This window comes from Ursus arctos, unplaced genomic scaffold (assembly GCF_023065955.2).
Source record: "Ursus arctos isolate Adak ecotype North America unplaced genomic scaffold, UrsArc2.0 scaffold_4, whole genome shotgun sequence".
Taxonomy (NCBI): Eukaryota; Metazoa; Chordata; class Mammalia; order Carnivora; family Ursidae; genus Ursus; species Ursus arctos.
The window spans coordinates 15,908,245-15,932,591 of record NW_026623056.1 but is presented as its reverse complement, the minus strand read 5'-3'; the positions used below and the strand labels follow the sequence as shown (position 1 = coordinate 15,932,591).

At 37.1% G+C, this 24,347-nt stretch overlaps 1 protein-coding gene across 1 annotated transcript in view; it reads left to right on the top strand.

Annotated features, from left to right (window-relative positions):
- MCF2L2 (MCF.2 cell line derived transforming sequence-like 2) overlaps positions 1-24,347 on the top strand; it is a 257,951-nt gene that overhangs the window by 49,689 nt on the left and 183,915 nt on the right. Inside the window, exon 4 of the mRNA XM_048214906.2 lies at positions 23,323-23,413. Within this exon, the coding sequence (XP_048070863.2) occupies positions 23,323-23,413 (91 nt within the window). The remainder of the gene's footprint in view (positions 1-23,322; positions 23,414-24,347) is intronic.

Below are 24,347 nucleotides of genomic sequence, written 5' to 3'. Positions count from 1 at the left end.
GCCACCCACTCCACCAACTCAGCCAGCCAGGCACCCCTTCCCCCATTTTAAATATATATATGAATTGTCTGTTCATACCTTTGGTCTTTTTTCCATCAAGGTTGTTTAATCTTTATCTTCCTCTCCATTTTTAAGACTTCTTTATGGGTTAGGGATATTAGCCCTTTATCTGTGATATATGCTGCATATATTTTCTCTCACCTTTTTATTGTCCTTGCACTTAGCTTGGGATTTTTTTGCCATGCAGAATTTTTATATCATCAAATGTATCAGTGTTTCTTTTATTGCATATGGATTTTGAACCATTGTCAGAAAACTTTCCAATACCTAGATTATAGGGGGAATTCACCTAGGCTTTCTTGTAATACAGTACAATTTCATTGTTTATGGGTAGTTCTGATGCACTTGGTGTTTATTTTTGTGTGTGGTATGAGGTGTAGATAGAGGTTTATCTGTTTGCAAATGGCTATTCAGTTACCCTAACACCACTAATTTTAAGAGTTCATCTTTGCCTCAGTGATTTGGAAATTAATTGTTCTGTCTATTCATAAGTGAATAACACACTACTTTGCTTATTGAGGATGTTTAATATCTGATAGGATTAATTCTCTTTCCCCTCCTGGCCCCTTAAACTTTATTTACTTTTTTCATGTTTTTCTAACTGTTCTTTTTTTTTTTCTTTATATGCATCTAGCTCCATAAAAAAAAAAGCTTGGTCTTTTCATTGGGACTTTGTTAAATTTATAAATTAACTTTTGGAAAAGTGACATATTTATGGTGTTGAAATAATCTCATCAAAAAGATGAAAAGTCTTTCTGATTGTTAAAATCACTTTTGTGTCTTTCAGGAGTGTTTAAAATTTTCGTGACAGTTTTGTACCTTTATTGTTAAGTTTATTACTAAGTATTTTATCATTTCTTGCTCTTGTGAATGAGATCTCTCTACCATTGTATCTGTTAACTGGTAATTTTATTTTCTTATTGTTTTTATTAGGTTTAAGTATCAATGTCATTCTTGCTTCATAAATAGTATTTTGAAGTTTTCTTTCAGTTTTTAAGCTCTTTGTGTGTGTGTGTGTGTGTGGCATGGGACTTTATGGTCATTGATAATTTGAATTCCCCTCTGAAATTTTCTTGGTGAATCTTAGCCTTGATAACTTTCTCTATCTCCTCTATGGAAATTGGCTTGTTTAAACATATTTCTAATGACATCAATTTTGGTAAATTATATTTTCCTAGGAAATTATTCATGCCTTGGTTTCTGAGTTTATTTGCATAGAAGTATGCAAAATAGTTTCTTGGAAATTTAAGGTTTCCTGTGTTTCAGTGGTTATTTTCCTTTTGCTATTTCTTAGTTTGTATACCTGTGCTTTGTCCTTTTCTCCCCTTGATTAAGTTAGCTAAGAGGTTTCTTTATTTTGTTAATTAAAAAAATAGGATTCTCATTTATTAATTAGAGCTATTGCATTCTTTTTCTCTACTTTATTCATTCTGTTTTTATCTTTTTTTTTCATTCTGCCTTTATCTTTAATATGTTTTTCCTTGTGCTTTCTTTTGGTTTTTCTTTATTTTTTTTCTCATTTTTGAGTTGGAAAGTAAATTTATTTTCATTTTTTCATTTTATTGATATGTGTTTAAGGTTTTGAATTTTCTCTGATTACCACTTTAAATGTATTCCATAGACTCTGATATGTAATATTTTTATTATCATTATATTTTAGAAATTATGTAATTACATTTTACATTTCCCCCTACTGAAGAGTTGTTTAATAGAAGGTTTTAAAATTTTCAGGTTTTTTTCTTTCTTTCTTTCTTTTTTTTTTTGTGGTCCTATATCATGACCATTTTTTGTGGATGTTTCATGTGTGCTTTAGAAGGTGATGAATCCTCTAATATCAGGATGTAAAGTTCAACACATATCCATAGTTCTTCCTTATTGATTATGTTGGTTAGGTCTTTTATAACCTTATCGACATGCTGTCTGTTTATTCTGTCTCGTGCTGAAACTGGTGTATTAAAACCTCCTATGTAAAATGTATCCTCGGGGCGCCTGGGTGGCATAGCGGTTAAGCGTCTGCCTTCGGCTCAGGGCGTGATCCTGGTGTTATGGGATCGAGCCCCACGTCAGGCTCCTCCACTATGAGCCTGCTTCTTCCTCTCCCACTCCCCCTGCTTGTGTTCCCTCTCTCGCTGGCTCTCTATCTCTGTCTAATAAATAAATAAATAAATAAATAAATAAAATCTTTAAAAAAAATGTATCCTCATCTTCTTGTATCTCCTATAGTTTCTGCCTTAAAAAGCTGGCTGTTAGGTTATTAGGAGCATACCTATCATATTTTCATTGTGAATTGTGACTTTTAGCATTAAAAAGTGTTCCTGATTATGTTTAATGCTTTTGAATTCTATTTTGAGCTCAAGACTGAAACCCCTTGCTTTTGTTTCCATTTACCTAGTGTACTTTTTAAAAAAAGATTTATTTATTTATCTGAGAGAGAGAGAGAGCAAGAGAGCGAGCACACAAGCAGAAGGGGCAGAGGGAGAGAGAGAATCTCAAGTAGACTCCACCCTGAGTGTGGAGCCCCATGTGAGGCTTAATCTCATGACCCTGAGATCATGACCTGAGCTGAAAGCAAGAGTCGGATGTTTAACCAATTGAGCCACCCTAGTGGCTAGCCATCCCAGCCTAGTATTCTTTTGCCAATTCCTTTATTTTTAGCCTTTCTAACTTTGTTCTAGATCTTTTTCTTAGATACAGTATATCGTTGGGTCTTAACTTTGTGAGTCAAATTGAAAATCTTTTTCTTATATTAGGTGAATTAAGCCCATTTATGTATATTGATATGATTGATATATTCATTCTTCATTTCATCATTATTTTATAACTACTATAACTAATATAAATGTATTATATTTATTGTATTTTTCTAGTGATAGGTTTTCTTTGCTTTTTTTATTTTTAACTTCTTTTGGTATTTAGGAAGATTTGTGATTTTTGTCCTTGTATTTATGTCTTTTTAAATGTTCTTAGTCTCTGTTTTTAAATGTAACCTTTTCCTATCTGGTTTTTCAGTTTTCAGTAATATCCTTTGACTTCCGTCTGCTGCCTACACAACAGTATTTATTCAGTATTTTATTCTTTTTTCTTGCCCTCTCCTTTTTCTTTCCACCTTTTAGCTTGCCTTATTTCTGTGTATTATTCGTATGTTTAACATTAGAACTACTATTAAATATATTAAATGAATCCTTTTCCTGAACTTTCCCCAAGTTATCTCTTGATTCAATGAAAGTCATTCTTTCCTAGTTTCTCCCAGATTTGCCTTTCCAAGACTGCCTCTTTGAGTCCTTCTTTAATTAGTACCCTAATGTACTAGGACTCTCTTTTTAGTATCTTTGTACTTAGGGTGTACTTTTTTCCCCCTGGGAGTTGTTTCATATCAATCTCCTCATCTCTTGACACTCCCTATGTATTAACCAGGGTTCTCCAGAGAAAGAACTAATAGGATATATATATATATAAAATATAATGATTTATATATATATAAATATCACTAATAGGATATGTATATATTTATCTGGTAAATTTTATGTGTCAATTTGACTGGACTGAGGGATGCCCAGATAGCTAGTAAAACATTATTTCTGAGTGTGTCTGTGAAGGTGTTTCTTGAAGAGAGTAACATTTGGATTCATGAACTAAGTAAAACAGATTGCCCTCCCCAATGTGGATGGGCATCATGCAAACTATTCAGTGCCCAAATTTAACAGAAAGGCAGAGGAAAGGTGAGTTCTCTCTCTGCTTGAGCTGAGACATTCATCTTCTCTTGACCTTGAACATTGGTGCTTCTGGTTCTTGGGCTTTTGGACTTAAATCAGGATTTAGAACATTTGCCCCTGCATTCTCCAGCCTTGGACTTGGACAGAGTGACATCTCCAGCTTTCAATGGTTCTCCAGCTTGCATTTGGCAGATTGTGAAACTTCTTGGTCTTATAAATGCATGAGCCAATTCCTATAATAAATCTCCTCTTTTATATATCTATATATACCTTATTGGTTCTTTTCTCTGGAGATCTCGGATATATACGTAAAGAGATTTATTATAAGAGGTTGACTCATGTGCTTATGGAGACTGGGAAGTCCCACAGGAAAGTTCAGGAAAGCCAGTCATGTAGTTCAGAGGCCTGAAAGCCAGAAAGCCAATGTTGTAGATTACAGTCCAAGTCTGAAGGCCAGGAGCACTGAGTGTAGGAGATCAATGTCCCAGCTCAGCAGTCAGACAAAGAGAGAGTGAATCCTCCCTTCTTCCACATTTTTATTCTATTTAGGCCCTCATAGAGTGGATTGAATCATGTCCACTCACATTGGGGAGTCAGTTGCTTTCCTTTACCAGTTAAAATGCTAATCTCTTCTGGAAACACCCTCACAGGTGCACCTGGAAATAATGTTTAACCAGATATTTGGACATTCTGTGATCCAGTCCAGTTGACACATAAAATCAACTATTATACGCTAGCTCTCTGCATAGGCTTGTAGTAGGAGCTCAAGAAAGAGCTCTGCTGGAAATTGTTGTCTGTTTTTTAAAAAATCTATTTACAAGTAACTTGAAGTTTGTAGTGTTCTCTGTCTTCTAGTTATGCTCAAGGCATTAAATTTGTGTGGCTCTATATATTCTTTTTGTTGATCTGTATGACTTTTAGAAGATGTGTAAAGATTCAGATTTTGCTCAATAATCCAAAAGAAGTTCTTGTCTTTATCATTTTTGATAAATTTTCAACTTCAAGTTACTAATTTTATCATTGGCCATGTCCTTTTTTGTAAACTCTAATGTAAGTTTTTAGATACTAGTGTCATCTTAGTCTAGGATGTTAAAACAAAGTAGTATGGACTGAGTGTTTTATAAACAACAGAAATCTGTTTTTCATAATTCTGGAGGCAAGCAGTCCGGGGTCAGGGTAGCAAAATGGTCAGGTTCTGGTGAGGATCCTCTTCTGGGTTGCAGACTACCAACTTGTATCCTTGCACAGTAGGAAGAGGGCAAAAGAGCTCTGTGGGATCTCTTTTAGAGGAGCCCTAATCCCATTCATTAAGGCTCTGCCCTTATGACTTACCTCCCAAAAGCCCTATTTCCTAATACCATCACATCAAGGGCTAGGATTTCAATAAATGAATTTGGAGGGAGGGGCACACAAACATTCGGGCCATAATTGGCATCACTATTTCTTATCTTTCATTACTTTCTTTTCATAGCTGGCTGTGTTTATATTATGGATGCAGTAGCCTTTCAACTATCTGAGATTACTAATTAGAAAATATAAAAAAGTTCTTTTCTGTTTTTTTAATTATTTCTGTTTCTACATTGGTAGTTCTATTTATTTGCCTCAATCTTTCTCTTCAATGCTTTGGTTTTATTCATTTCAGAAGGCCTTTGGTTGCCTTTCCTTATTTATGAACGGAAATTTATATTATTAATATAATTGTCTGGCTTGTGTTTCTTTTGCATTTGGGTAGGGCCGTTTAACCAAAGTCCCTGTACTTGATGGGAGGAGAGTAAGGCCACAGTGGGCGGGGTGGGGGGCTGCTGGAGGGGGAGGCTATAAACAGATTTCCCTTTAGGATGCTTGGCTAGGTAGCAGGTAGGCTTTATTTATCATAATAAAGAGGATTTGGTCCTGGAGGCAGAGTGTCTTAGTTAATTCACTTCTAGAAAGACCTCCTGGCCATATTCTTCTGAGTCTTGGTTTCTTCAAGCTCTGCTCTGCTTTCTCCCCAGCTTCAAAACTCACAATCTAGGCTCTCAGGCAAATACAACTTGTAAAGGAAGGTGTTCTCAAGGCTGCAGAACAACCCACTGCTCTCTATTCACAACTTCCAAACAACTCCAAGGTTGGCCTATATAAAGGACATCACCTAGAAGCTTGTTGGAAAGCAGAACCTGGGGCATCACCCCAGACTTCTTGAGTCAGAATTGGTATATTAAGAAGATTCTCAGGTGATTGGTGAGGACATTAAAGTTTGAGATACATTGTTATACATGACGCTAATTAATTACTCTGCCTTTCCTGCTATCTGACCCCATCTCCTTCAAGACTGGGACTGTCCTGGCGCCAGATGAAGAAGCTTTTAAGCTTTTTTCCCCCTCTATCTTCAGCATTATTAGGAAGAGGAATTCAATCATATCCACAATCCCAAAAAGATCTCATTCTTTTCTAGCGACATTATCTATCTTTGCTTCCTGCACAGAATATCCTAGTTTTTTCATTTTCAAATGTTTAATGTGTATTCTAGAAATGAATATTATTTAAAGAAAGTTGTGGCCTAGTGTTTCTGTGGAGGAGGTGGAGTCCATAAGACTATCTAGGAGCATTTTATGCAATTTATGCAAATACTTTAAACAATTGCATCATCTTATATCATGATGTACAGTAGACAAACCCAGCAATGTACTTTGTTCATATATTTACTCATTCACGGTGGACTTTCAGGCTTACAGAGACTTTATTATTGATCATTAACATACCTATGTCTTTTCCCATTAAAAAAAGAGTGGTGGCAGGAATGGAGTTTGAAATATGGAAGCTATCTAGGAAAGGGGGTGCCTAGGTGGCTCAGTCCATTTGGCGTCTGACTTTTGGTCTTGGCTCAGGTCATGATCTTGGGGTCTTGAGATCGAGCCCTGTGTCAGGGTCCACACTCAGTGCAAAATCTGCTTGAGATTCTTTCCTCCTCCCCCCTTCCCTCTTCCCCCCTGCTCCCCCGACCCCGCTTGCTCTCTCTTTCTCAAATAAATAAATAAATAAATAAAATCTTAAAAAAAAAAAAGGAAGCTATATAGGAAGGAATATTTGAATGTAGAGAAAGGCCACCACATTCTATGAGCAGCGTGGCAGAGAATTTGGTTGGCTTAGAGGCAGTGGATGCCCTGTAACTGGATGCATCTGATAGAGCTGGATGGGCATCTTGCGGGGATGTGCAAAGGGATTCCTTCATTGTTAAAGACCTGAATGAAGTCATTGACCATGTTTTTTACTACTATAAAGAGGAAGTGTCCTCTAAGTATTGTCTAGTCTATGAATCAGTAGAGCTGATTCTTAAAGTTTCAGCTTTCTATAATTCTAGATTTTTTTAAATTCAGAAATAACCCAAGAGCTTTTGGGTTTTTAAAATAAATCTTTAAAATTTTTATATAAATTATAGAAAATTGAAATTTCTGTCATTAAGCTGCAATGATTATCAATGCATGAACAGTTGTGTTTCATCCATATCTCTACCCATATTCCCTCCCACCATCATCTTGAAGCAGATATTATATCACTTCATCTGTGTTTCACTATGCTTTTCTTTTTAAATTAAAACAAATTTTTTCTTAATTAAAAAAATGTTATTTTCTTTTTTGGAGAAGGGGACTAGGAAGGGGCAGAGGGTGAGAGAGAGAGAGAGAGAGAATCTTAAGCAGGCTCCATGCCCAGCTCAGAGCCCAACTTGGGGCTCAGTCTCACAAACCTGAGATCATGACCTGAGCTGAAATCAAGAGCCAGACACTTAACCTGAGCCACCTAGGCGCGCCTCAGTATGCATTTCTAAAAGACTCTTTAAAACATAATACCACCATCATGTCACATCACATCACATCACATCACATCATGAAATATACCTTAATATCACCAAATAATTTGGTCAGTTTTTATATTTCTCTATCTTTTTTTTCTTTTAACTTTGAATTAAGATCCAAAAGGGAGTCGTGTGAGTACATTGCCATTTGTTGCTCTATAGATTCTCCCACCTTCTCTCACCCAAGAGCCTTTAATGTTCTTCATGCACTGTTGTTTACTGGCTTTCCTGTGCAGCACTAGCGTGTCTGACTGTCTTCATTGATTTGGGTGGGGAATTGGCATTATCGTCAAAGGAGTACTAGCGCGATAGCCTCTAGTCCTTTTTATTTTTATTTTTAATTTATTTACTCATTTATGTAAAAAATTTTGATTCCAGTATATTTTCAGGTGTACAATACAGTAATTTAACAATTCCATACTTTATCAGTGCTCATCATGATAAGTGTGCTCTTAATCCCCTTGACTTATTTCACCCCTCCACCTACCTTCCCTCTGGTAACCGTCAGTTTATTTTCTATAGTTAAGAATCTGTTTTTTGGTTTGTCTCTTTTTTATCTTTGTTTGTTTTGTTTCTTAAATTCTACAAATGAGTGAAATCACATGGTATCTAACTTTATACCCTCCAAGTCCATCCATGTTGTTGCAAGTGGCAAGATTTCATTCTTTTTTATAGCTGGGTAATATTCCATTGTATATAGATACCACCTCCTCTTTATCCATTCATCTGTCAATGGACACTTGGGCTGCTTCCATAATTTGGCTATTGTAAGTAATGCTGCAATAAACATAGGCATGCATATATCTTTTCAAATTAGTATTTTCATATACTTTGGGTAAATACTCAGTAGTGGAATTACTAGGTCACATGGTAATTCTATTTTTAATTTATTGAGAGACCTCCATACTGTTTTCCACAGTGGCTGCACCAGTCTGCCTTCCCACCAACAGTGCACAAGGGTTCCTTTTTCTCCACATCCTCACCAACACTGGTTGTCTCTTGTGTTTTTGGTATTAGCCATTATGACAGGTGTGAGATGCTATCTCATTGTGGTTTTGATTTGCATTTCCCTGCTGATGAGTGATGTGGAACATCTTTTCATATGTCTGTTTGCCATCTGTATGTCTTCTTTGGAGGAGGGTCTGTTCATGTCTTCTGCCTATTTTTTAATTGGATTATTTGTGGGGTTTTTTTTGGTGTTGAGTTGTATAAGTTCTTTATATATTTTGGGTATTAAGCCCTTACTGGCTATATCATTTGCAAATATCTTCTGCCATTCAGTAGGCTGTCTTTTAGTTTTGTTGATAGTGTCCTCTGCTGTGCAGAAGTTTTTTATTTTGAGGTCGTCCCAATAGTTTAATTTTGCTTTAGTTTCCTTTGCCTCAGGACACATTTCTAGAAAAACATATCTATGGCCGGTGTGAAAGAAATTACTGCCTATGTTTTCTTCCAGGAATTTTATGGGTTCTGATCTCACATTTAGGTCTTTCATCCATTTGGAGTTTATTTTTGTGTATGGTGTAAGACAGTGGCCCAGTTTCATTCTTTTGCGTGTAGCTGTCCAGTTTTCCCAGCACCCTTTGTTGAAGAGACTTTTTTCCCTTTGTATATTCTTGCCTTCTTTGTCACGGTTTAATTGACTGTATCATTGTAGGTTTATTTCTGGACTCTCTGTTCTGTTCTATTGCTCTATGTGTCTGTTTTTGTGTCAGTACCATAGTGTTTTGATTACTATAGCTTTGTAGTATATCTGGAAATCTGGGCTTGTGATACCTCTAGCTTTGTTCTTCTTTCTCAAGATCGCTCTGACTATTCAAGGTGTTTTGTGGTTCCATAAAATTTTAGGGTTATTGTTCTAGTTCTGTGAAAAATGTTATTGGTATTTTGATAGGGACTGCATTAACTGTGTGGATTGCTTTGGGTAGCATGGACATTTTAACAATAATTGGTTTTTCCAATCCATGAGCATGGAATATCTTCCCATTCATTCGTGTCACTTTCAATTTCTTTCATCAGTGTCTTAGTTTTCAGAGTACAGGTCTTTCACCTCCTTGGTTAAGTTTGTTCCTAGGTATTTAATTATTTCTGGTACAATTGTAAATGGGATTGCTTTCTTAGTTTCTTGTTCTGCTACTTCATTAGAAGTATGTAAAAATGCAACAAATTTTGGGTATTGATTCTGTATCCCGTGGCTTTATTGAATCAGTTCTAGTATTTTTGGTGGGGACTTTAGGGTTTTCTATATATAGTATTATGGCATCTGCAAAGTGAAAGTTTTACTTTTTCCTTATGAATTTGGAAGTCTTTTATTTCCTTTTGTTGTCCAGTTTCTGTGGGTAGGACTTCCAGTACTATGTTGAATAAAAGTGGTGAGAGAGGACATCCTTGCCTTGTTCCTAATCTTAAAGGATAATCTGTCAGTTTTTCCCCATTGAGTATGATGTTGGCTATGGGTTTTTCATATATGGCCTTATTTTGTTGAGATACGTTCCCTCAAAACCCATATTGCTAAAAGTTTTTATCATGAATGGATGTTGTACTCTAATGCTTTTTCTGCATCTATTGAAGTGATCATATGGTTTTTATCTTTTCTCTTATTAATGTGATGTATCATGTTGATTGATTTGGAAATATTGAACCATGCTTGCATCCCAGGAATAAATCCCATTTGAATATGGTGAATGATTTTTTTAAATGTATTGTTGGATTTAGTTTGCTAATATTTTGTTTAGGAATTTTGCATCTCTGTTCATTGGAGATATTGGCCTGGAGCTCTCTTTTGTTGTAGAGTCTTTACCTGGTTTTTGTATCATGGTAATGCTGGCCTTACAAAATGAATTTGGAAGCTTTCCTTCCCCCTCTAATTTTTGGAATAGCTATTAGCTCTTCTTTAAATATTTGTAGATATGACCTGTGAAACCATCTGGTCCTGCACTCTTGCTTGGTTGTTTGATTACTGATGCAATTTAATTGCTGGCAATCAGTCTGTTCAAATTTTCTATTTCTTCTTGACTCAGTTGTGGGAGGTTATATGTTTCTAGGAATTTATCCACTTTTTTTAGGTTGTCCAATTTTTTAGCATACAATTTTTCATAATATTGTCTTATAATTCTTTGTATTTCTGTGGTATTGGTTCATATTTCTCTTCTTTTATTTCTAATTTTGTTTATTTGAGTCCTCTCTTCTTTTTTTCTTTTTTAATGAGGCTGGCTAAAGGTTGGTTAATTGTGTTGATCTTTCTTTTTTTTTTTAACGGTTTATTTATTTGAGAGAGAGAGAGAACAAGTACAGGAGGGGGAAGAGGCAGTGGGAGAGGGAGAGAGTCTTTTTTAAGCAGACTCCATGTTGAACCCAGAGCCCGACACGGGGCTTGATTTCACAACCCTGAGATCGTGATCTGAGCTGAAACCGAGTTGGAAGCTCAACCCACTGTGCCACCCAGGTGCCCCTATTGTTCTTTTCAAAGAAACGACTCCTGGTTTTATTGATTTGTCCTATTGTTTGTTTGTTTTTTTAGTTCCTATTTCATTTATTTCTGCACTCATCTTTATTATCTTCTTTTTTCTTTTGGTTTTGGGTTTTGTTTGTTCTTTTTCTAAATCCTTTAGGTGAAAGGTTACGTTGTTTGAGATTTTTCTTGCTTCTTGAGGTAGGTCTGTATTGCTATAAACTTTCCTCTTGGAACCACTTTTGCTGCATCCCAAAGTTTTTGAACCATTGTATTTTCATTTTCATTTGTCTTCACTTATTTTTCAATTTCCTCTTTAATTTCTTGGTTGACCCATTCATTGTTTAGTAGCATGCTATTTAACCTCCATGTATTTGAGTTCTTTCCAGATCCTTTCTTTTTTTTTTTTTTTAAGATTTTATTTATTAATTTGACATAGAGAGACAGCCAGCAAGAGAGGGAACACAAGCAGGGAGAGTGGGAGAGGACGAAGCAGGCTCCTAGCGGAGGAGCCTGACGCGGGGCTTGATCCCAGAGCGCTGGGATCACACCCTGAGCCAAAGGCAGACGCTTAATGATGCGCCACTCAGGCGCCCCTTTCCAGATCCTTTCTTGTAGTTGATTTTTAGTTTCATAGCATTGTGGTCAGAAAACATGCATGGTATGACTTCAGTTTTTTTGAATTTGTTGAGACTTGTTTTGTGGCCTATATGTGATCTATTCTGGGAAATGTATCTATTCCGGGAAATGTACCATGTGCACTTGAAAAGGATGTGAATTCAGCTATTTTAGGATAGAATGTCCTGAATTTATCTGTTAAATTCATCTGGTCCTATGTGTCATTCAAAAGCACTGTTTCCTTGTTGATTTTTTGTGTAGACAATCTATCCATTGATGTAAGTGGGATCATTAAAGTCCCCTACTATTATTGTATTCATATCAGTTACTTCCTTTATGTTTGTTATTAGCTGCTTTTTGTATTTGGGTGTTCCCATGTTGAGTGTTTAAATATTTATAATAGTTATGTCTTCTTGTTGGACTATTTCCCTTATGATCATAAAGTGTCCTTCTTTGTCTCTTATTACAGTCTTTGTTTTAAAGTCTATGGTACTCCAGCTTTCTTTTCAATTCTATTTGAATGATAAATACTTTTCCATCTCTTCACTTTTCAATCTACATGTGTCGTTAGGTATAAAATGAATCTCTTATAGGCGGCATATAGATGTGTCTTGCTTTTTTATCCATTCAGTCACCCTATGTCTTTTGACTGGAGCATTTAATCCATTTACGTTCAAAATAATTATCGATAGGTGTGTACTTATTTCCATTTTGTTACTTGTTTTATGGTTGTTTTTGTAGTTCTTCTCCATTCCCTTCTTCTCTTGCTCTCTTACCTCACAGTTTCCTGGCTTTCTTTAGTGATATACACAGATTCCTTTCTCTTTATTTATGATTTTTGATTTGTGGTTACCGTTAGGTTTTATATAACATCTTATGCATGTAACAGTCTATATTAAATTGATGGCCACTTAAATTTGAACCCATTCTTTCCTCCTCCCCTTCCCCCATGTTTTAGGTATAAGGTGTCATACTTTATATTCTTTTATTTTGTGAATCCCTTGACAGATTTTTATAGATATACTTAATTTTAGTACTTTTGTGCTTCCTCCTTATCTTATTCCTACTTACGATCTTTCCTTTCCACTCAAAGGGTCCCTCTTAATATTTATTGTAGGGCCGGTTTAGTGGTGATGAATTCCTTTGACTTTTGTTCATCTGGGAAACTATCTCTCCTTCTATTTTGAATGATAGACTTCCTGGATAAAGTATTCTTGCCTGCAGGTGTTTTTCTTTCAGCACTTTGAATATATCATGCCACTCCCTTCTGGCCTGCCATTTCTGCTGAAAAATCAGTTGATAGTCTTATGGAGTTCTTCTTATATCTAACTGCTGCTCTTAAAATTCTCTCTTCCTCACTACATTTTGCTATTTTAATTACTATATGTCTGTGTATGGATTTCCTTGGGTTGATTTTGTTGGGAGATCTCTGTGCCTCTTAGATCTGGATTTCTGTGTTCTTCCCATATTTGGGAAGTTTTCAGCTATTATTTCTTCAAATAAATTTTCTGTCCCCTTTTTTCTGTCTTCTTCTGGGATCCCTATAACACAGATGTTATTATGCTTGATGATGTCGTCAAGTTCCTTAAGTCTATTTTTATTATTATTTTTTTCTCTCACCTGTCCAGTTTGATTGCTTTCCATTCCTCTGTCCTCCAGGTGGCTGATCCATTCTTCTGCTTCCTCTGGTCTATAATATATTCCATCCAGTGTATTTTTAATTTCAATTATTGAGCTTTTCATCTCTGATTGGTTCTTTTTAATGTTCTTTGTCTCTTTGTTAAGGGTCTCACTGAAGTCCTCCACTCTTAAATCCAGTGAGTAACTTTACAGCCATTACTTTAAATTCTCTATCAGTCTGATGTGGGTGTTGTCTAGTTGTATCTGTGAGACAAGGTGAGATTAGGGTCCTCTTACTCCAGCATCCTCCAGCATCTTCTCTAGTCCATTTTAAAGGAAGACCTTAGTTTTCCTACAGAGAAAATGGGAAGCAAGTTTCTACTCTTGATGAGGCATCAAAGAATATAGCAAAAGATGAGGTAAGGAGAGTTTCCAGGTTTGAGGAGAGAGGGAAGATATGATAAAGATTCTGAGATATTCAAGAGATCAAACTAAAATGTCCCCTATGTGTTCCATTCTTAATTTGAGATTACCTCATAATCTCTTTCAAACTCTAAAAATTATCCACTGAATTTGTACATCCATGGTCCCGGGGACTTGATGTCATTATACAGAATTAGAGTCATAGAATGTTAGAGTTGGATGAAGTACTTGAGATGAGCTTGTGTCAGCCCACCATTTTACAGATGAAGATGCCAAGAGAATGCTGTGAGACTAAAAGCATTATGAATTCTTTACTTCTGAACTAGAATAATATTTTTTAAAAAATAGGTTAATCATTCTACCTCCTATATTAGGAACAACTTTGAGGACTGCCATTCAAAACAGAATTCCTAAAAGTATTAAAGATCACAGAGTAACTATCAACAGATATAAATGATGCTAAAAAGTAGTTTGATTTTCTCCAGTAAGAAGCCCCATAGGCAGTATGCCAGTAGACAATCATATGGTTTGAATTAGGCATTTGAGTTGGGGTTACCAAGTTATCTTGTTTTTTCTGAGACTGTCCATGTTTTAGCACTGAAAGTCCTGTGTCCCAGGAAACTGTTCAGTCCTGGACCAACTGGGATAGTTGGTCACCCTATATTTGACTCAGTTCTTATGGCAATACAGGGAAATTTCAGTTAATTAAAATATTTTTCATAACTAGCTTACTGAAAAAGGCAAATCATAGGAAAATATATAACATCAGAGCCTAATTAAGGAAATAAATACTACATCCACCACAAAACTGCCCCAGTATTTTGGGGTCACACCACATTTACCTTTATCATGTATACTTCTATATTTATACTTAGTCATATTTAAAATGCCATGTTTGACTCATTAAAAATTCAGTTATATTTGTTACAGAGGAGTTACTAAGATTGGAAAATGAAGAACTATAGTGTTTAAACATTTTCCATACCAAGAGGGTATGAATTTTGTGGCATGAGCATTGGTTTCAGAGTCTGAAGACTGAATTTTAACTGTGCACATGATATATGACTTTGGGCAAGTCATGATTACTTTTTAAACATCTTTGAGGATTAATTTCCTCATCTATAAAGTACAACTGTTATCAGCAACCTGGTTTTGAGAGTGGTCATGAGGATTATATTAAATAGCATTTATTTGGGTATCTAGCACATCAGAGGACCTTAGTGTTAAAAAGAGCAATAGGGGTTAAAATAGCCAAGTGTTGCTTAAAGAAATACACTGTCCAGAAACCCCATTTCCTGTGCATTTGATTTAGTTGAGGTTTTCATGCTTTTGTTGAACCGGATAGAGTGGGAAAAAAAAAATAATGCCACAGTAGTTGATATGACTGCATATTGTTTAAAATATTTATCTTTCCATACCAAGATAAACTGTATGATTTTGACTTTATTCAAAATCATTGTCATGATTTATTATCTCTCCTTTCTGAACTGAGGTCTGTACACAGCTGTGTCAGGAGACACAGCCCTTTATGTACACAGGTATTTTCCCAGGAGATCCCACCCTGTTTGACCAGATGCTCTGGCCCTGGGACTTGAGCCTGTTGTGAGGGGCATATGCCCTCAGTTGGCTGGGGAGGCCATCCAGGCATCAGCTGCTTATTTCGTAGATGAAAGAACAGCCTGTGTTTATGTGCTATATATATTTGTTGAGCCTTTCCCAACTCCACCTGGCTTGAGAGCCCTAGATGTTCTCTTAGAACATTATTACTCAATGATTATTTGGTTTAAAGAAAAAAGAAAAGAAAAACATTAGTGACAGAAAAATATACAAAACAAAACTGCCACAGGATGAAAGCAGATCATCTGTGAGAAAAAATTGAAGGGGGGCAGTGGGATGGGATTAAGAGCATGAACATTGGTATCAGAGAGCTCGGGGTTTGAAATCCAGTGTTGCTAGTGTGATATCAGGCAAGTTATTTTATTTCCATCAGCCTTTGTTTCCCCTTCTGTAAAGTGGGGATAACAATATTTATTGTATAAGGTTAAGTAAAATTAAAAAATAAATGTGCCTCTATGGAACATAAGAACTAGGATGATCGGTTGGGGAACAAAGGGATAAAGAAAGGGGGGGTAATCAGAAGGGGGAATGAAGCATGAGAGACTATGGACTATGAGAAACAAACTGAGGGCCTCAGAGGGGAGGGGGTGGGGGAATGGGATAGACCGGTGATGGGTAGTAAGGAGGGCACGTATTGCATGGTGCACTGGGTGTTATACACAACTAATGAATCATCGAACTTTGCATCAGAAACCAGGGATGTACTGTATGGTGACTAACATAATATAATAAAAAATCATTAAAAAAAATAAATGTGCCTGACACATAATAGGAGCTCAATATACAGTGGCTATCATTATCTAAAATTATTATTTTTGTTATTAACATCAGTTTGTTTTTGCTCTACTACAGAGCAGTTTTGGTCATTCTTCTGTCCTCTTTGATCAGTGCTGGACACATGTTGGGAACTTGATAAGGATGGATCTTTGTTCTTAAATTTTGTGATATTTTTCCTTTCTCACACCTTAAATTTATTTAATTCTTTGGTTTTTTTAAACTGAGTTATAATTTACATGTAGTAAAGTACATAAATCTCTACTGTATAGCTCAACGAATATTTGCCTGGTTACATACCATGTAAAAACCAGCAAAATCAGGGTGTAAAATATTCCTATGAAGGGTCTTTTCTGCTTCTTCCCCACCAATATCTGCAGGCTTAGCTCTTCACTTCTTTACCTCCCTCCCCCAAGAAAACCACTATTCTTACTTTTACCACCACTGATTAGAAAGGTTGCACAGTATTTTGAAGCTGAGCAATCATCTCTAAATAATCTATGGACCAAAGAATAAATCACAAAGGAAATAGAACATTTTAAACTGGATAATAACAGTATATCAAAATTTAAGTGATATATATATCACTATAAATACTTTTATTAGAAGAGAGGAAGATTTAAAATCAATGATCTGATCTTCTACTTTAAGAAGTTCAAAAAAGACACTTGCAATTAAACCCAAAGAATAGAGAAGGATGGAAATTGTGAAAGAAAAAAAAAAGGTAAATGAAACAGAAAACAGAAGAATAATAGAGTTCCATTTTAATTCCACAGTGATCAGAAATACACCCTGAATGATTGCAATCATTTAAAATTTGTTGACATTTGCTTTATGGGCTAGAATAGTGGACTCTTTTGATAAATGTCCTTTGTACATTTGAAAAGAATGGGTGTTCTGCAGTTGTTGAATGTCAGGTTCTTCAAAGTCAAGTCTATGTCCTTACTGGTTTTTAGTTACTAGGAGAGAAGTTTCTAACTTTGTGGATTTATCTATTTTTCTTTTAGTCCTATCCGTTTTTTTTTTAAAGGTTTTATTTATTTATTTTTGAGAGAGGGAGAGCACGAGTGGGGGAGGGGGCAGAGACAGAAGAGACGCCCTGCTGAGCAGGGACCATGATGTGATGCGGGACTCGATCCCAGGATGCTGGGATCATGACCTGAGCTGAAGGCAGATGGTTAACTGGCGGAGCTACCCAGGTGCCCTAGTTCTATTAGTTTTTGATTAATGTATTTTGAAGCAGTGTTCCTGCTTATGTAGACCTTTAGGATTGTTGTATCTTCCTGATGAACTGACCCTTTTATCTTTGTGAATCATATGTCTCTGCCAATACTCCTTGTGTTGAATACTACTTTTTCTAATGTTAATATAGCCACACTGGCTTTCTTATGATTGGTAATTGCATAGTATATCTTTCACCATCCTTTTTCTTTCCATCTCTGTACTCATGTTTAAAGCGTAATCACTGTTTCTTGTAATCAGTATTTTCATTTTAACACTATTTGCCTTTTAAATGGAGTAGTATAGACCATTTCCTCCTAATGTGATCATTGAAATTGGTTGGATTTAAATCTACCATCTTGCTGTTTGTACCATTTGTGACTTGTTCTTTATTTCTCCTTTCCTGCCATGTTAGTCTGCTCTGGCTGACATAACAAACCACCATAGACTGGATGACTGAAACAATAAAATTTGTTTTCCCACTAGGTGCCTGGGTGGCACAGTCAGTTAAGTGTCCAACTCTTGATGTCAGCTCAGGTCTTGATCTCAGGGTTGTGAGATCGAGCCCCCACTTGGACACTGCACTCAGTGGGGAGTCCGCTTGGGTTTCTCTCTCTCCCTCTCCCCCTCCCCACCATGTGCTTGCACACTCTCTCTCCCAAATAAATAAATAAATAAATAAATAAATCTTTAGAAAAAAATTTATTTTCTTGGAATTCTGGAGGCTAGAAGTCCAAGATCAGGGTTCTGGCTGATTGTGTTTCTTCTTCTTCTTCTTCTTCTTCTTCTTCTTCTTCTTTTTTTTAAAGATTTTATTTATTTATTTGACAGAGACAGCCAGCGAGAGAGGGAACACAAGCCGGGGGGGGGGGGTGGGAGAGGAAGAAGCAGGCTCCCGGCAGAGGAGCCTGATGTGAGGCTCGATCCCAGAATGCTGGGATCACGCCCTGAGCCGAAGGCAGACGCTTAACAACTGTGCCACCCAGGCGCCCCTGGCTGATTGTGTTTCTAGTGAAGGCTCTCTTCCTGTCTTCAGATGGTTGTATTCTTCCTGTATTCTCACATGGCAGAGCAAGAGCTCTGCTGTCTTTTCCTCTTCCTAGAAGGGCACTAATCCTATCAAATTAGGACCCCACCCTTATGACCTTATTTAACTTTTATTACCTCTTTGTAGGCCCTTTCTCTATGACAGTCACATTTTTTTTTTAAAGATTTTATTTATTTATTTGACAGCCAGCCAGCGAGAGAGGGAACACAAGCAGGGGGAGTGGGAGAGGAAGAAGCAGGCTCACAGCGGAGGAGCCTGACGTGGGGCTCGATCCCATAACGCCGGGATCACGCCCTGAGCCGAAGGCAGATGCCCAACCGCTGTGCCACCCAGGCGCCCCGACAGTCACATTTTTAATTAGAACTTCAACATACAAATTTTGGAAGGATACATTCAGTCTATAGCCCCTGCTCTCCTTTGAATTTTTCAAATATTTTCAGTATTCCATTCAATCTCCTCTATTGGATTTTAAGCAATGGTTTCTCTAGTGTTATAGTATGTAATAACTATATATAATGTATTTACATATATAATGTATTTAATATATACATATATATTTCCACATATAATATATTTAATAATACTTATTGTTTTCACTTTTTAAAAAAAGATTTTATTTATTTATCTGATAGAGAGAGAGTGAGCATAAGCAGGGGAAGCAGCAGAGGGAGAGGGTAAAGCAGGCTCTCCACTGAGCAGGGTCCTACTCGGGGCTTGATCCCAGGCACCCCTGTTTTCACTTTTAATAGTCAGTAGTCTTTTCGTGAAATAAAAACACAGTTGATAATATTTATCACATATGTAATGTTTACAGTGCTCTTCATTCCTTTTTCAGATTCAGGTTACTGTGTGGGATTATTTCCTTTCAAGGATGGACATTTATTAACCTATTATCAGAGTAAGCAACCACTACTTCTTTTTTTTTTTTTTAATTATGTTATGTTAGTCACCATACAGTACATCCTTAGTTTTTGATGTAGTGTTCCATGATTCATTGTTTGCGTATAACACCCAAAGCTCCATGCAATACATGCCCTCCTTAATACCCATCACCGGGCTAGCCCATCCCCCAACCCTCCTCCCCTCTGAAGCCCTCAGTTTGTTTCCTGGAGTCCATAGTCTCTCATGGTTCGTCTCCCCCTCTGATTTCTCCCCCTTCATTTTTCCCTTCCTTCTTCTAATGGTCTCCCTGCTATTCCTTATGTGCCACAAATAAGTGAAACCATACAATAATTGTCTTTCTCTGCCTGACTTATTTCACTTAAGCATAATCTCCTCTAGTTCCATCCATGTTGCTGCAAATGTTGGGTAATCATCCTTTCTGATGGCTGAGTAATATTCCATTGTATATATGGACCACATTTCAAATAAAAGCCTCTTCTAGTAGTTGCTCCCTATGGAAGCAACTCTTAACTCTCTCTGGGATTTGTTTATTTTCTTTATTTTCAGAGTTCCCTAATGTCTTTAAGGACACATGTGGGTTTTAACTTAACCAGTTTGTGGTTGTCATTGTTGCTGCACCAGTGGCTTTATGGACACTTTAATCTCACACTGTATCCCATTAGATGTCAGTAAACCTCACTGTTACAATCAGTGTTTTTGGCAATAAACAAAACTAACTAAACTGAAGAGGGGTCAGCATTCATTGTGCAGCTCCTAACCTCTGCCCAGTCAGTTTCCATGAAGGTGTTTTTTTTTTTTTTAAATTCAAATTTCCGTTAGTTAACATACAGGGTAAAATTAGTTTCAGGTGTACAATATAATGATTCAACACTTCCATACAACCCCTGGTGCTCATCATAAGTGCTTTCCTTAATCCCCATCCCCCCACCCCCCTCCCTTCTGATAACCATTAGTTTGCTCTCGGTAGTTAAGAGTCTGTTTCCTGCTTTGCCTCTCTCTTTCTCTCTCTTTTTCCCCTTTACTCCTTTGTTTTGTTTCTTAAATTCCACATATGAGTGAAATCATATGGTATTTGTCTTTTTCTGACTGACTTATTTCACTTAGCATAATACTCTCTAGTAGTTTTGATTATTTGTTTTTTAAATATAAGAATGAAAGTGTTCCTAATCAACACTGAATCTCCTTTTCAGGCTTATTTATTTTTCTTCCCCTTTCATGCTTCCAACTTTATTCAGCTTGGAGAACGTCCTTTAATATTTCTTGAAGTGAATGTCTACTGACAATAAATTCTCTCAGCTTAATTGTCTGGAAACACCCTTATTTCACCTTCATTTTTTAAAATGAATTTTCAATTGGTATAGAATGGCTAAATGGGTCCTTTTTTCAGGTTACTAATTGAAACATAGCATTCTATTGGATTGTAGCTTGCATAGTTCCTGTTGAAAAATCAGTGACTTTTTTTTTTTTAATGTTAATCTTCTGGAGGTAATGTGTCTTTTTTTTTTTTTTCCACTGGTTGCTTTTAAGGGTTTCTCCTTATCTTTAATTTTCAGCCACTTGGCTCTGATATGCCTGGATGTTGTTTTCTTTATATTTATCCTGCTTGGTATTAGAAGAGCTGCTTGACTCTATGAGTTGATGTCTTTGATCAGATATGGAAAATTCTTCATTGTTATTTTTAAAAATATTGTTTCTGTAACATACTCTCTCTCCTCTCCTTTTGGGACTCTGTTCATGGCCCATATCTCTTTAACATTGTATCCTTTCCACTTCTCTGTGTTTCAATTTGAATATTTTCAATTCATATGTTTTCAGTTTCACCTCTCCTGTCTTCTGCTGGGTTCAGTCTGCTGTTAAATCCACTGAGTTCTTAATTTCAGATATTGGTGTCTTGTAATTCTAGGAGGTTCATTTGATTCTTTATTATAGTTTCTTATTCTCTGCTGAAATAATGTATCTTTTAATCTATTTTGTCTACCCTTTCTTCTTTTTCTTTTAACATATTGATCATAATTATTTTTAAGTTTTGTCTGTCAAAACCAGGAATATCTTAGAGTCTACAGTTATTGACTATTTCATCTCTTAATTATTGTTTTCTTCTTGCTTTTTTGCATCTCTGTTAATTTTTTATTTTATGCTGGATATTGTAGATGATATGTTGTAGAGGCTTATCTGCTTACAAAAAGTATTGAGTTTGATCTGGTGGGAAGTTCAATTACTGGTAAATCAGCTTGATCTTTTTGAGGCCTGCTTTTTAGGTTTTCTTAGGGCAAGTCCATTTCTGCTTGGTCCTTATTCCCAGAGTGTAGCTTTAATCCTATGGCAATTCCTATGATGTTTCATTTATCCTAGAGTATTGCCCTTCTAGAGTTTCACCTGAAGGCCCAGCGTGCTCATCAAAGTCTGTCTATTCTGGGTGGGCCCAGTGCCAACTGTCTTTCTTTCCCCAGAACTATGCAAACTTTATAACTGTTCATCAGTTTTCACATGTGTAGCTGCTGTTCTCTGTTAGCCTTCTGGACTCTTGCCTGAAATAGTGGGACCCTGGCATTGGCTACATTAAAGGAGAACTTCCATGAAGAGTTCTGGGATTTCCTCTCTGGAGTTCACACTGTTCCTTCTTCACAGTCACACTCCTCAAGTTCTGGTGACTTTTGGTTCCATAATCCCCAGTCTCTGCCTCTTTTACCCAGTGAGTCCAGTCCTCCTTATACTATGGCCTGGGAAATGTTCCCAGTGAGAGAACCTGGGTCATTGTGGAACTGTGATAATGGCTTGGCCCAATAATGCCTACTTCAGATCAGCTGCTTGTGTTTTCTTAGTGTTTGCTTAGATCTTCTGCCTTATCCACATATAGACACTTGTTAGGGTAAAGCTCATCTTTTATCCAATATTAAAGAGTTATTACAGGTTTACTAGAGGCCATCTACTTTTCATGTACTTGATCTCTTTTCATTGCCATGACAAGCACATGTGAAATAATCATAATATTAGTATAATTACAGTGTGTATGTACCAAGTGCCAGGCATTGTTTTGAGCCTTTTATATATCTATGTTATACATACTCATTTAATCCTCACATCAACCATATAAGTAGGTACTATTTTTGTTCCTACTTTACAAATGGGGACTCTTAGAAACTATAGAGATTAAGTAATTCTACCTCCCACCCCCATATACACTATATGAATGGTGGAATTCAGGCTTCAAACCTAGGCAATCTGGCGTCAGAGCTTATGCTTTTAACAATGTCATTATTGGTAGTATTGTTTTCATTTTGTGGGTAAGGAAACTGAGCTTTAGAGAGGGTGGGTGATTTCCCCAGTGTCACAGTGCTAGTGAGTGGCAGCACTAGGATTTGAGCCGTTAGAATCCAGAGCCTTTGCTCTTTCCTGTATATCATAGTTCCTCCCAAAGAGAGACAGAAGAAAGATGTTTTCATTTTGGGGACTTTAGTTTAAAAGACTTTTGTGAGGACTTAGGAGGGGGGTCAAACAGCTTCCTTTCATTCTTAATAAAAAGAATATCTTCTTGTGCATATAATTTGCCGGCTGTTTATAGCAGGGTATTGGAAGGGTTTGTTTTTCCCATAGACATGTGGTATTTCTGAACACCTCTAGGACTTACTCCTATGGAAGCATATTGATAGCTCCATGAATGTCAGTTTGGGGAGTGAAAAGATGGCAGAGCTCAACCTTGAGTTCCTTTGCGTACACTGGGACATGTGATGCCTAACTGATACGTGCATTTTCCTCTAGGTATGAGCACATGTACTTCTTGGGTGTTTCAGACACTTGCCAGCCATAAACAGAGCCCTTGGAAGGGTTTGAGACACCAAGTATTTCTGTTTTGTTAAGGCTGCCAGGCCGAGATGAGGAGAGGACGTTGGTTCTTTTGTTGGGGAAGTCAGATTTTCCCCTTGTGCCACGCGGCGTGTTTACACATGAGCCCGGAGTGCCAGAGGCTGTAGAATGTCCTGGTGAGGGAACCACCAGAACCCATGTGTCTTACCTGGTTTCTGATACTGACCACCCTTTTTTGCAGTGTGGAGGCTGCCAGCATTGGATTCGTCATTGTTATCGACCGGCGAAGGGACAAGTGGAGCTCCATAAAAGCATCATTGACACGGATAGCTGTAAATATTCATTTTTGTGCTGTTATTATAAAAAGTAATTTAAACTGTTCAACAATTTCCTATCAAAGTCACAGGGAAAAGGCAATTGTTTTATGCCAAATTTTGGGAAGGTCTTTGTAGCAGAGGCTGTTGAGTCACGTCCATATCCCCTCTGCCATGTGCAGATCACTGCAGCAATTCCTGAGCACATCAAAATCTTCCTGAGTCTACCTTATTGACCTCTCTGGTCACCGAAGAGGGGCAGATAGGGAGTGCTGGGAAGTTAATGCCCCAGGAGTGACCAACTATTGAATTATGGGAGTTGATGGATAAATGCCCCAGCCTCCACACCCCTCAGTGGGACAATTCTGAGATATGTGCCACACAGTATCTTAGAGGGTCCCAGCCCTTCTTGCCAACAGCAGTGCCCCCTCTTGATACATTGGCTTTCTTGTTATCACTTTCTCACTCTCCCCCATTCCTTCGCTGTGTTTCCTGGGAACACCTCCTCAATAAACTCTATACCCAGATCCTTGTCTTAGGGTTTGCTTTGGGGGAGGTGGTTACCCAATGTAAGCCAGTCTTCATTTCAGTATTCAAATTAGTTTTTCACATATTGAAAGATACTGGAAAAAGCAGACAAAATATGATATATGTTTGCCTTTGGTATGAGATTGTACAACCTTGGATGAATTTCCTTTTCCATCTAATCAGTCTGATTTTGATCCCTGGTTGTTGCCTTCAGCAAGTAGATGTATCCTTTCTCTCTGTAGGGACCTCAGGCCAGGGAACTCAACCACATGGGCTGGCAGAGACACCTCAGGGCAGCCATGCCTGCATTTCCACCAAAGCACAGGCTTCCTAGGGCAGTTGGAAATGGCTGAAGAGGATGGGGTATAGTAGGGTGATAATGTGCATGTGGAGGCTGGGATGGGAGAGGGACTTTTGAATCCTC